The 13577-nt window shown below is 37.0% G+C and overlaps 1 protein-coding gene across 4 annotated transcripts in view; it reads right to left on the bottom strand.

Moving 5' to 3' along the window:
* LOC145980709 (beta-galactosidase-1-like protein 2) overlaps positions 1–13577 on the bottom strand; it is an 83070-nt gene that overhangs the window by 40604 nt on the left and 28889 nt on the right. For all 4 annotated transcript variants that reach the window (XM_083113775.1, XM_083113774.1, XM_083113773.1 and 1 more), the window contains exons 2-5: positions 10165–10357; positions 7914–8116; positions 4378–4563; positions 2202–2343 (exon numbers count right to left, since the gene is read on the bottom strand). In XM_083113775.1, the coding sequence (XP_082969901.1) occupies positions 2202–2343; positions 4378–4563; positions 7914–8116; positions 10165–10326 (693 nt within the window). In that variant the 5' untranslated portion in view covers positions 10327–10357. The remainder of the gene's footprint in view (positions 1–2201; positions 2344–4377; positions 4564–7913; positions 8117–10164; positions 10358–13577) is intronic.

Below are 13577 nucleotides of genomic sequence, written 5' to 3' on the forward strand. Positions count from 1 at the left end.
CCAGAAATTAAGTTCCCCATTTGTAATCCTTACTTTTGTACTTAAGTCTTTCCATTAAAACAAAAATAATTGTACCCGGTGCATAGGTGGAACTACCTTACATACTCACATGGAATAACGACATTTGAATCGACTTGACGTGGCTATGGAATTGTTTTCGATAGTCAAAATAGAACCTATTGAAGGGAACAGTGTTTTCCCGAAACGTTGTTCGGAAATAATATATACTCACTAATCGTAAGTACAAAAAGTTTCAGTATTTTTAAATATTATTTAAGAATACATATTATTCTGTAGTTATGAGTAATTCGCACAACCATAAGTTATGAGTTCATACCTATACTAATTCTGACAATTAATATTTTACCTGAACTTTGGAAAATTACTACAGTGTATTCCTTCTTGTAGCACTTCCTCACAGATGTGGTTTGGTAACTGGACAATTGTCACTACAAAGAAGCAGTCATTATGTGATAAGGTAATTGCCATGGAAGTAATATTATTTTCCTCGATATTTTCATTGTTTTCTTATTAATCCTTGACTTCTCGCGACTGCAATGGATCACTGAAGGAGAGATTGAAATCAAATCATGCTTGATTGATTGATTTGGTTTATTTTAATTCACTTTTCTGACACTTTTGGCTAATCACAAAGATGAGGACAAGTGACATGATAAAATTGATGAAGGAACACTCACACATAGCACACCGTGCTAACCACTCCATCATGGAGGTTGGCTCATCCTTGATCAAATATCATTGAAACATTGTTCTTGACACAGTGGAATCTCCATTCTTAAAATGGGACCAAGTTGGAAAGCTTAAAATGCAGGAAAATGTAAAATCTTGAGAAATTTTCTAACACTTTGCTATCTTGGGTCATTCAAGATGGAACGTAGAATACAAGAATGTAAAATTGGGGTTTCACCGAAGTAATATGGGACAATTCTGTATTAAAAGCAAGTCTCGAAGGAAGCATTATCGATAAATTTTATCATCTTATTGACATTGCAGACATAAAACCTGGTCCCAACTGTCAAGATTCTACACAAGTGGCAAGTGAAAAGTAAGTCTGAAGAAAAGCCAAAACTGCTGCAGTCTTTCATGAGATGCACAGCAAGATCCTATTTGGTTGGACATTTTCCAATGACTCTTGCCAATGAAATATGCAACTAGAGCTGAACTGTTACCAATGAATCAGTATTTGAAAGTATCCACTTTAATTTGGTCACTAGGGAGTGGATTTAACCCTTCGTCTCTATACATATACTTTTGTTACATGGTTTGTACCCCATGGTTTGGCAGACCCTGTCATTATATTCCATCTCTAGATTGTCATAAATGAAGGAAGCACTACACCCACACCAGAATGGCAGAAAGTGAAAGGACCACGTCAACTACTTTTCTATCGAGCAGATTAGCAACACTGGTTCTCCCATTCTACTGCGCTGATCGTGGCAGAAATATCTGGGTTTGACTTTAAAAGAGTTGTTTTATGCGCCAGACATGTGAATTAAGAAAAATTTTCATCATACTTAAATTCAGAACATATCAACATATCATGATATGAGGGACAGCCAAATGAAAATCTTAATTTGTTTTCATTTTTCATCTAGTAGATTTCTGCATGTAGAGTTGCACAAGTTTGCTGTATTTTAGTATATACACCACTGCTGATCCACATATATTTTCAAGGCTTGAGTTAGTGCCTGTATATCTCAGGAAGAAGAATCTTTGGGATGCACGCGCAGTCACTTATGACTCATGGTGAACGTCTTTCCACCCATCTGACTGCGAACTGAAGGCATTTTCGTACTTCTCCCTCCATTCGTAAACTTCCTGGTGTGCTAATTATGCATAGAGATATTGAATTTTCATTTGCCAGAGAATTTCCATAAGTTTTAGGCTTCGCGAGAGCAAGAAACCACTGTTCTTCACTGGTGCAAGTGTGTGAAGGAGGCGCCATATTTAAAAATGACGAAAATGGTGTTGTGAAGCTCACTTGATCAGTGTTGCATCCTTGAGGTCGTTTTATGCATAATGTAAATATAAATTTGACCTGTATACAGTCTGTCATACATTTTCATCGGACTTTTAAGGTTTTCAATTGACTCTCCCTGGTAATTCACAGTGAAGTAATTCATATATAAATCATGCACTAGCTTTCATATCAGGCCAAGAAATAATATTAAAGCACAAACCTGAAATGCAATGATTGGTCCCCCATCTGTGAACTGAAGATCTTTAACTTGAGGAAGTAAATGGTTAAAATATATTTTGACCCTTTCAAGATACTTTGGATCTGAAGTTCTAACTCGTAAATTTGGTATCCTCAGAAGCCAACTGGAAGCATAAAAGAAAAGTTGTGGAATTAATACACGTCTCAATTCAAAACAGCAAGGTTGAAAAGGGCTGAGCAGACACCTGTTTCAACAGATTCTGATTCCAAGTTAGCAATTCCTGCTAATATGGCTACCCAAATATATATTTTATAACTGCTCAGACGTGTTATACAGTGTGCGGCATTTAAGGTTTCCCATTTCCAAAATACCATAACTGATTTATCGTACAAAGAAATTACATGAAATGAACAATGTTAGGCATGTTATAAAGGTAAAAAAAGGTAAAGTGTTCCCCTGTGCTTAGCACCATGCCATGAAGGCGTATAGGGGGTGTGGGGGTATGCATGTTATAGTCTTGGATTTACAGTTCAGACCTTATTATTTGAGATGCCCTCCATTATCGTCAATGCATTGTTGCAATATTTTTTGTTCACTGGTCATTTCTCACTGCAGTGTGTCTGGTGCAACATCACAAATGTCCTCACAAATCGCATTTTTGAGGCTGTTGAGATCAGGGAGGGTACAAGCGTAGACCTTAGCCTTCAGGTAATAATAATACAGCCCGTAAGGGCCTTGGCCTATCTCCCGACTGCCAGTCTCCCTCCCACAATCCTATATACCAAGAGGTGTGGAGTTCTTCAACCAGTAATGAGGTGACGTGTGGTCAGCATGTCGAACCCCCAGCTGTTATACGAGATATCCATGACTGGGTTACGCTACACACGGTAATGTCGGGAGTTGACTGTCACCATTAAATGCCATACCCTCGTACCCTCCCTGATATCAACAACCTAACAAATGTGATTCGTAATATTCAGAAAATAACGTCTGAACTGTACTATAACTTGCCTAACATTGCTCATTTCATTTAATTTCTTTGTAAAATAAATCAGTTATGGTATTTAGAAAATGGCAAACATTAAATGCCGCACCATGTATTATAAATATAATATACAATGTATTCCCTCCATTCCAAAACATGGTATACGATCGAGAATTGAGCTTTGCTAACATATACAATACTGAAATGTGCATTTTCTGGGTGGCCGTGACTATTGTCAGCACATTGTGGAGCACCAAACCAAGAGATTCGTGTAGCTAATTATGGACAGAAATCAAATGGTTGCCAGCGGTGGAATTCCAGTAGAAACCCAAGAACTACCAAATAAAGGAAATTTAACTAGAAAGTCCATGTTGCATCAGCTGGCAGGTAAATGCTGGAATGCTATTTGGCAGTTACTGTTCCAGATGAAGATTTAGAATATGTGGCAGATGCATACTACATTTTGAAATAAACGATAATCACATCTTCTGTTAAGAATATGTAGCATATACCACATTTTGGAACAGAGAGAGAGTAATAAATACACAGCAGAATGTTGTACAACAATAGGGCCTCAAAGAAAACAACTTTTCTTGGTAACAATTCCATCATTGATGACAAATTTGGAGGCTAGAAGTCCTTGACAAACAATATTTTCTATCTTTTATGTACATAACCAACCACATGGCACAGATTCACACCACTTACATATACATTTTATATTGGAAAAAACACTAACATTTTTTTTGTATACTACAGACATGGTGTATTAACGGCATGCATTCTGGGTATGAAATAAGTACCCACAATAATGAAAGACGAAAATTAAATAGTTTTTCCACATTTGTGGAGAATGAAAATTCTACTATCTTCAACCTGAAACTTCTCTCAGTGCCAAAAACTGCAGTTCCCTGCTGTTGTCCTTGTGTACCCTGGCTCCCGTGCCCACGCTCATCCTACCCCTGGTTTCTTTCAAAGGTCCACAGTACTCAAGATTTTTACAGAATTTGAACGGTGGCAGGAGTCGACAGATATAATATCTTTAATGTTGGGTAACATTTGGTGGAATGGAGTTAAATTTGAATACAATGGATGGGAAAAAATGGAATAAAAAGTTGCAGGGATAAAGAAGTGGATTGTGATGAAGACCTTGCTGTCTAGGGATTGAAAGGTAAACTGATATGTTATATAAAACTACAAAATGGCTATTACCTAGGCAAACCTCCAAAATCCCATTCGGCACAAATATAAGGTCCAGGTCGAATTATCACAAATAAATCCTGTTCTTGCGCTAACCGAATGAAAGTTCGCAACTGAAGAAATATTGACATATCATTATCTCCATACCCAAAATCAAATTTTCCCTTCTCCGGCTCATGAAGGTTCCAGGGAACATAACTGCAAGATAAAAATATTTACTGTGTAATAACAAATCAACTCAAAAGCATGTAACATACAGGGTGACAATTAATGAACTATATGAAATAAAACAGTCATAATTTCTGAACGGTTCGCGTGATGACGTCCAAACTGTGTGGCTCGATGGAAATTCATATGCGTATGCGCACGCAACGTGTTGATGTCGGCCATTTGCAAGTGAAAATGTCCTGGAGGAGTATCTTGGGGACCGCATTCTGGTTCTGGGGTACCCAGAGGTGGTAAGGACAAGGTGTACAGAAATAACCCCAAAACCATTGCCGAGCTGAAAACTGCCATTCAGGAGGTCATCGACAGCATCGACACTTCAGCGGGTCATGCAGAATTTTGCTGTTCGTCTGCCCCACATCATCGCCAGAGATGGCAGACATATCGAACATGTCATAACCTAAATCTGAATGTCTGTAGTGACGTTTACATGTGCAATACAGTTTGTGTACTACGTGGTTTGTCACTAATTTCTGTTTTATTTCATATAGTTCATTAATTGTCACCCTGTAAGCATGTATGCAAAAAGCCTAGTCAAATCCTATCTACACAAGCTTAAAATTTGATAAAAACTCATTACTTTAACTGAACTAGTTTCCAAAACAAGTTATGGCACAAAGAGGATATATTAAAAGTAGAAGTATGATTTATTATGACCTAAAGATCACCAAAATATATAAAATAATATATGCACTTACAACTTAAAATTTCCATAAATATGCCTACAAATATACAAGTTTAAAATTAAGAAATTGTCTTTTTCTTCACACAGTATGAATAAAAAGTATAAGGGAAATAGAAGCTAGACATTATGAAATTTTAAAGTGTGTAAGACAATTTATTTACATATATTTCAACAACATATAACTCTTGTGTATGTGTATGTGCGAGAGAGGTGTGCACACACAATACATGCAATGAAATTTTCTATATATCATAGCCTTGCCATTGGAGAAACAAAGATTACATCATACTGCAGTGAAGAAAGAAGATCAGGGACTTTCATGAGTGTTTGACTGTTTGCTAGGTGGTGAGTGGGTATGATGGAAAATGTCGGAAATATGTGGTTGGGATTGAAGGAGTAGGTACAAGTTAAGGATCAGTTAGTGATCAACTGCGTTGAGTCTAGGACAGGGGTTTCCAAACTTTATTGTTTCACGCGCCCTTAGCGTTTCAAGATTTTTTCGTGGTGCCTAAATCAGAATGAAGGCCTATTTAACACTTGCAATGCTATTTACCACTTACAATGCTCAGTTAGTGTGGTTATTAGTATCTTAAAACATTTTATAAGTTCTAAATAAGTACATATTTGGAAAAATCATATCATTGATTTAATTTACAATTGTAATTAGTGGGACAGGTGAGCCTGATGTTCACTGCATATCTTCTCAAATCTTAACACTCTCATTTCCTGTTCATGTTGATTTTTGCACGATCCTTGCTCTATGTCACACCAACTGCTGAAAATCCAGCATCACACAAATATGACGTCACAAATGGAATTCAGATTTGCAGAGATTTTATCACAAGACAGGTCGATAAGATTTTCTTCTTCCGCAGATGGAGCTCTGGCTGTGAATGGGTCTTGAATCCATGCGAACTTGTCAATATTATATTTTTCAAAATATTTGTCAAACCAGTTGACATGCTGTGAAAGTTGCTATTCAGAAACAGATTTTATGTTGCTAGAGAAATCGTTTCATTTCAGTGTAAATACTGGAACATTTTGCGGCACCCCAGGGTGCCACGGTGCACACTTTGGGAACCACTGGTCTAGGGTATCAATGATCTTCTTCAAGGTTCGCATAACCACTTTTCGTACATGCAAAATAATCTAACACAGTTATTTTTAGTGGTTTTTATTTGATTTTATCTGCAAGAGAGACATTAAAGAGGAAGATCCAAGAACAGCATTGAGTGAGCATATGTTGACAAATGGGCACAGGATTAAGAAAGTAAAAATTAAGGAGAAGGGGGGAAATGAAATAGAGAGGAAAGTGGCATAGAGACAGCACATATGAATAAACAGGGGAGAGAAAATTAACAAAAACAAAGGGGAAATTGGAATAAAATGGGCAGAACTAATAAAAAAGCATGTGGATAGCAAGTTGGTTACGTTTCCAGAGCCACCTTCAATTTTCTGCACAAAAATAGAAAGGGAAGGTCAGTGTCAACAGGAGGAGGGGAGGGAAGACACGGGATGGAGGGGAGGGGAAGAAACAGCCAGCTATAACACCTGCAAGGTGGAAAAACCAGTTTACCTAGGAGGAAATAAGGGGACATTAATTCCTCAGAAGTATAGAGTGACTAGCCAAGTGAGGTTGTGTTGTTGTACGTGGAGCTTGAAAAAGTTCTGGCCAGAACGAAACATAACAGAAAAAAATCAAATAAAAACCACTTAAAATAACTGTGTTAGATTATTTTGCATGTACTGGTCTAGGGGATATAGTGGCATGCATAACTGATATGTACAATGTTTTCCAGCATTTATGAGATTATGTGTTGGTTGAATGGGGTAGCTGGTGGATAAATCATACTCTGAAACCATTGCTGAAGTGTGTGCTGTGTCTGTTAGTTTGGGAGGTTGGAACAAAATTATTAGTCTGTGAAGAGGTATGTAAAAATTGTGGTTAAGCCACAAGGAAACTGGGTGTTTTGACATCCTGTGCCCAAGCTGTACCACTAAGCTACCATGGCAACCTCTGACTTCCCCAAAAATTTCCACAACTTGGAAAACTTTATAAAGTCTATTCCATGCATACTGAAATGTCTCCTCGATGCTATGTGAACATAAATCCCATCTCCCTGCAGTTATGGGAATTTCAAGTACATAGTTCAGTTGAATGCAGGGAAAGATGGCAGAATATAGGACACACCCCCCAACCACAAGAGAAAAGTAAAAGTAAAAATTGCTCCCCTGTGCTTTGTGCTATACCATGAAGGCATACAAGGGGTGTGGAGTTAGGGCCCAACACTTTCTTGATCACAGTCGAAGGTGGGAGTGATAAGATGAGAAGAGAAAATAAATAAATAAATAAAAAAAGAGATCAAGATTGATAGGACTTCCTTTACTTCACTTTTCTGCCACTTTTGGCTAATCGCGAATATGAGGATGAAATTGGCAAAGAACAATCAAAATACACATGGACAAACACAACGCAGGTCCCACAGAGAATTCTAGCAGCTGCAAGTCAAGATTCAGAACCTTATTAATCCTCAACAATCCAAGGTATACTACATGGAAGTGATGATGACATTTGGGTGTGACATTCTAAAACAGAGCAAGAAAAACATAGTAAATAACAAAAGAATGATTGCCTTACGTTTCTACAGTATTGAAACCACAAGCTCTCAGTTTTGCCAGACGGTCCTTCCAATTCTTCGGATGTACCCTGAAGTAATGAATTGCTCCGCTGAATAACCTTATCTCTTTCCCATTCAGCCGAAAGCTCTCCCCTTCTGCCTCCAGTCCACCGGCGATGCCATCTTGCTTATAGTATTCATAGAGTGTAGGCAATGTGTGTTTCTGAAAAATATCATCATGCCATGAGAAGAAAAACTGGGCTGTTATAAACAATTAAATTAGTACTTCTTAAGCTATTATTATTTGATCTTTCTATTGTACAGTCAGAAAAATATTGCCTTCTTGTGAAATCATAAAATATCCTATAAACTATATTATTTTTAGGCACAATTAGTAGTCAAAAATAACTTGTTGAACTTTCTTGCTTATTAAGAGAATCTAGTGACTGCAGAAGTATGTTACATATTGAATAACACATTTAATTTTTAGCTTTTCACGCTTTGCATCTTCACTGTAAATGGCTGTTGATATGAAAATAATTTGATTGATTGATGTCTTGTCTATGTATCAGTTCTGACAATATGGATAATCCCCATGTCAGAAACTCAAATGAAAATATACCAAGACATCTAGATTGAAGATATCCACAATTCAGACATGTTACACGGATATTCAGAAAATATGGATATCCATTATGATCACAACAATTATGATCCTAGAGGAAGTCGGCGAGGAAAAGATTGTCGCCTTCATATCAGGTATTTAAAAATGAAATAATTATTCTCAATAAGATATACAAACAAATAATCCTACTTAATTAGATTTATGCATAGTTAATATTAATTTGGGTAGCATCCTAATTGCATTACTCAGATATCAAATTTGAATTGATAGTCCACTTATATATACGCACCTTATCATTCTCAAGAACTAGGAAAAATAAGTCACATATGGCAACACTGCTATCAACTGACAGGTATCTTGATAATTAATAACAAAACCTACACCCATTAAGGCTCGGCTCGACCTTCGAACGAAGTCAGGACAGCAGTTTTCGAAATGTTCTCCCCTTTTGGAAACCACTGATATTTCAAAGGTAAAGTTCCCCGAGCATATAGCACCGTGCCATTAACACACATTTAGGGAATGTGAGGGTAGGGCCCCACACATTCTCGATCATTTTGGGAGATGATGTGATCAGCACCATGCTCCTCCCACCATTACGGTTGCCCAGGTACCCATTGATTTCAGTCTGGGTGAGCCCCATAGCTGCTTTATATGGGGACAAGACTGGAAATATTCCGACCTTAGATCACCAAATATGAAGAATTGAATATACTTAGAATTCCTTCTAGAGGATTCGTGATTTGCTTTTGCTATTGCCTAGATATTGTCAATAGTTTTGTGGTTACGGAAGTCTATTAAACTATTGATGGAGGCATGCATTTTTGATTTTTGATGAAAACACGAAATGTTAAATAACTAATTGGAATGTTAATTTCTCATGTTTCTGGTGTGAGGTGCATTTTCCTACCCTGCGAAATGAACTGCAAAATACGAAATAGACTCTTAAATACAAAATTTAGTTTATTTAGCGACGTGACACTTTCTGAAGTTTGAATTATCCTGAGAGTTATGCAATTCACGGAAAATTGATGAATTCTGCTGTAAATATTTGAGAAGCAAAAATGGACCTCTTTATACAGGAATAAACTTAATACTCTGGTTACTACTTAAATGTGCTATTATTTTGTGTCATAAGTACAGTTTCTAAATAAAATTTAGGATTATGTTCAAAATTTTAAAACCAAAATGTCATTTTATATATCACTTTTGATCAAATTTTTCACCGCTATAACACAGAAATTTTATTTTATTTACCGCTTTTGAACCCAAATTTGGCTCTGGTTTTGTACCGAAATTTTGCTTTTTTATTTACCAAAAATACGTGCCTCTAACTATTGATAATATCTACACAACATGCAAAGCAAACAACACGAAGCTTCACGTAAATGCTCTAGAAGGAACTCTAAACATATGTTATTTCTGAGATTTTGAACACAGCGGTTTTACAAAAGGAGGGGTAAATTCAAAAACAGCTGCCCTGGTGACGGCCAAATAATTAATAAATTTTTAATGAAAAGGTAGCAAAGTACTTTTTAACATACTCATAGTGTACTGAAATGTATGGTTATTCTAATATGTTACTAACATTTACACCCCTTGTTCAAGAAAAACTTTAAAATTTATTTTCTTAATTCAGAATTTACCTGTTGAATTTCCTTTCCTGTGGAATACATACTAAGCCTATACAAAATATATAGGCCTGCAATAAATAGTAGAAGATAAAGGCCTTGTCTTCTCAAACGGAAATATGACATGGCGTTGATTCCTTTTAATTCCTCCTTCATCTTTCTCTTGTGGTATTTCATCACTGACTATGAGTTGCGTCTATTTGTAAACCTGTAAAATTATTATTTCTAAAAACAGTGATATTAAAAAAAATGTTACCAATGGTAACAAAAATGATCAGGTTCTGATTGTGTAATTCCACAATCACACTTATACACACCCAGAAAATCTTACAAGCACATGCTGAACTGAAATTTTGCATCATTTCACTATTTGTAGCTTAATTTTAACTGACATCACTATTATAAGTATATACTAATAGAGAAAGAATCAGAACATACTTGCCAAACCCACTCATGTGCAAAATCCTTGCAAAATATTTCTTTTATAATGAGAGCCATTAAAATTAACTACTAAAAAAGAGAAATAAGACCAAGTGCCAACAAGAAAGTGGCTCAATATATTTTCTGCCTCTTTCTTACCAGTAAATGTGACAAAAACATTTCTCTAAAAAAAAAAGTCAAAACAGTGTGCAAAATGGAGGGTGATTGGTATACCATAACACAATGGAAGACAAGTTAGATACCAGGTGTGCCGGTTAATAATTGTTAATTGATCCGAAAGAAACCAAGTGTATCAGGGGAGAAAAGTAACAAATGCTTTATTCAAGGTATCCGCCATCGCCGGCTATACATTGTGCCCATTTGTCCGTCAAATTGTGGATGCCCCTCCAGAAAAATTGTTTACATTGTGAGGTGATCCAGTCAGCAAGCCATTGTTTGACATCTTCGTAATTGTTGAAGTGTTGCTGGGAAACTGAGTGAGACATCGATGAAAACAAGTGGTAGTCCGAAGGGGCTAAGTCTGGTGAGTATGGCGGGTGGGGCAAGAATTCCCAGCCAAGTGCAGAAATGGTGTCTCTGGCGCCTTTCGCTGTGTGTGATGAGGTGTTGTTGTGCTGCAAAATCACTTTTCTGTGTCTTGTCGCCCAATCTGGGTGCTTTTCTATCAATGCATGGTTCAAATTGATGAGTTGTTGACGGTAGCGAACGGCATTCACTGTTTCACCTGGTTTCAGAAGCTCATGGTACACCACACCCTTCTGATCACACCAAATGCACAGCATTGTCTTCCTTCTGAAGCGATTCGGTTTTGCGGTCGATGTTGAAGGTTGTCCTGGGTCAGCCCATTACTTTTTGCATTTTGGGTTCTCGAAGTAGATCCATTTTTCGTTCCCAGTCACTATCCGATGCGAGAAAGGATTTCTTTCATGCCGAGAAAGCAACACTTCACAAACAGTTTTTCACTTTTCCATTTGTCTGTCGTTCACATAATGTGGGACCCATTTTCCTGCCTTCTGGATCTTTCCCATCGCATGAAGACGATCAGATATGGGTCATTCCATGGCAAATCACCGAAATGGTAGTCGCCACTACATCTACAATTTTAATAAAGTTTTGCACAAATATATGTCTGAGGGTATTATGGAAAACTGTAAAATTATTTATGTCTACGGTCATTAGTTTGGGCTACAGGACTGATTAAAGTTACTGTCTCAGTGTGTAGTGACGTGGTAACGTACAGTGTGAAGGTACAAGATAAATGCTTGTAGCGTAACGAAAAGAAATGACATATGATTTCTAGTTGTTGTATTATGTAAAGGAAATATATACAATGAAAAAAAGTTAAGTTTGGTGACAACTATATTAATTTGTGGTTGTCTTTTTCATAACTGAAAAAGCAACTTCCCACACATATATGTGGAAATCTATATCATATTTTAAAGTGGAAGGAAATAAAGTGCAATCTTCATAGTTCTCACAAGAACAGTTCCCAAAGTGCGGGGTCTCCACACTAAAAAGGAAGACTGCAATATATTTCCTTCTTGCTTAAAAAGTGTCTCATGTATGTTAAAAATATGAAAAGCTAAAAAAAGCACTCTTTTTGGGTGCAAAGTTCCATATGAGGGAAAGATATCAAGCAGAAATGAGTGGCAGTAAAATATTGTACTATTCCAACATGTTCCTCAGGAGAAATTTCATGATTGCACTCTGAACCATTTTCATAGAATACTGAATTATGTGTACTGCCATTCTGCTAATATCTGCTTTCACATATAATGCATAATTGAGTTTTCCTTTCAAATATTTCAGGTTGCTGTACCTCGACCCATGCACTCACACCTGTAAAAAGAGTATATTCCCCAACAAAAAAGTTAATGCAAATTGTGAAACAATTGTGCATTTTGATACTAATTTGTTTCATGTGAATTTCAGGACTCTCTTGTTTTCCCGCCAAATCTATTGTATGATATGTGGTGGTGTACCGTAATATTTTGGTGAGAGCAGTGGTGTTTTTCAATTATTTAGTATGAATAACAGTAAGACTTGTTAACAAACTGTACTTAGAGACAGGAAGACATTCATTCTGTGTGTGATAACTCAAAGTGAAATAAACACAGACATGGCATTGCTTCAGGGCTGTGTGCCACATGAACCCTCAGTGCAGTGCAGTGTAGGCTCGAAGACAGGCAGTGCTTGTCACCTACATCACTACACACCAAAAACAGGAACTGTATTGGTAAGCACCCTGCCAGGTTTAGATCAAGAACTGTCGAAATTTAGAGTAGGTAGTGTAGATAACATTTGTTTCCATCATGCAAAGGTTTACTTGCAAAAATATTCTCACATATTTGGTTCTCATTGCTGCGACCCACTTTCCTATCACAAGGGTCCTTGTAAGAAGTCACTAAGGACAATTACTGTAGAAACAGCAAGGATATATGGTGGTAAACTGATTCCTGGGCAAAAATTGTGTGGAAAATGTGAGACACACGTGAAAGAAACACCATACCAGCCTGAAGATTTGGGTAATGTTTATGAGGTAAATGACAGTGATTATGTCCCAGACAGCAGTGCTAGTCCATTGAAGAGACTGAATTCAAGTCTGCATGAAATACAAGTATCTCCCATGAAGACACTTACTCATGTGAACAAAGAGAAGAGGAAATGGTATGGAAAAGCAAAAATGAAACAAATACAATCTTGTGTTACAAAGCATGTTGCAGCAGTTTTACATATCCCTGAAGAGTCAGAAGAATCTGCTGAGGCTACAAAAACTCATGCTGAACATGACCTAAACCTTCTCATGTCAGAACTTCAGCAGAAATTCATCAAGTCTTCAAGAGCTGAACAGCTTCAAATACTCACACTTGCCTCTCATAGTTGGCAAACAACAAAGGTTAAAGAATATTTCAACACTACTGAGTACATGGTACGAACAGCCAAAAAACTGAAAGCTGAGAAAGGAATACTGGCATTGCTCTGAATGG

Source organism: Lepisma saccharinum, chromosome 28 (genome assembly GCF_977018435.1).
Source record: "Lepisma saccharinum chromosome 28, izLepSacc3.1, whole genome shotgun sequence".
NCBI lineage: Eukaryota > Metazoa > Arthropoda > Insecta > Zygentoma > Lepismatidae > Lepisma > Lepisma saccharinum.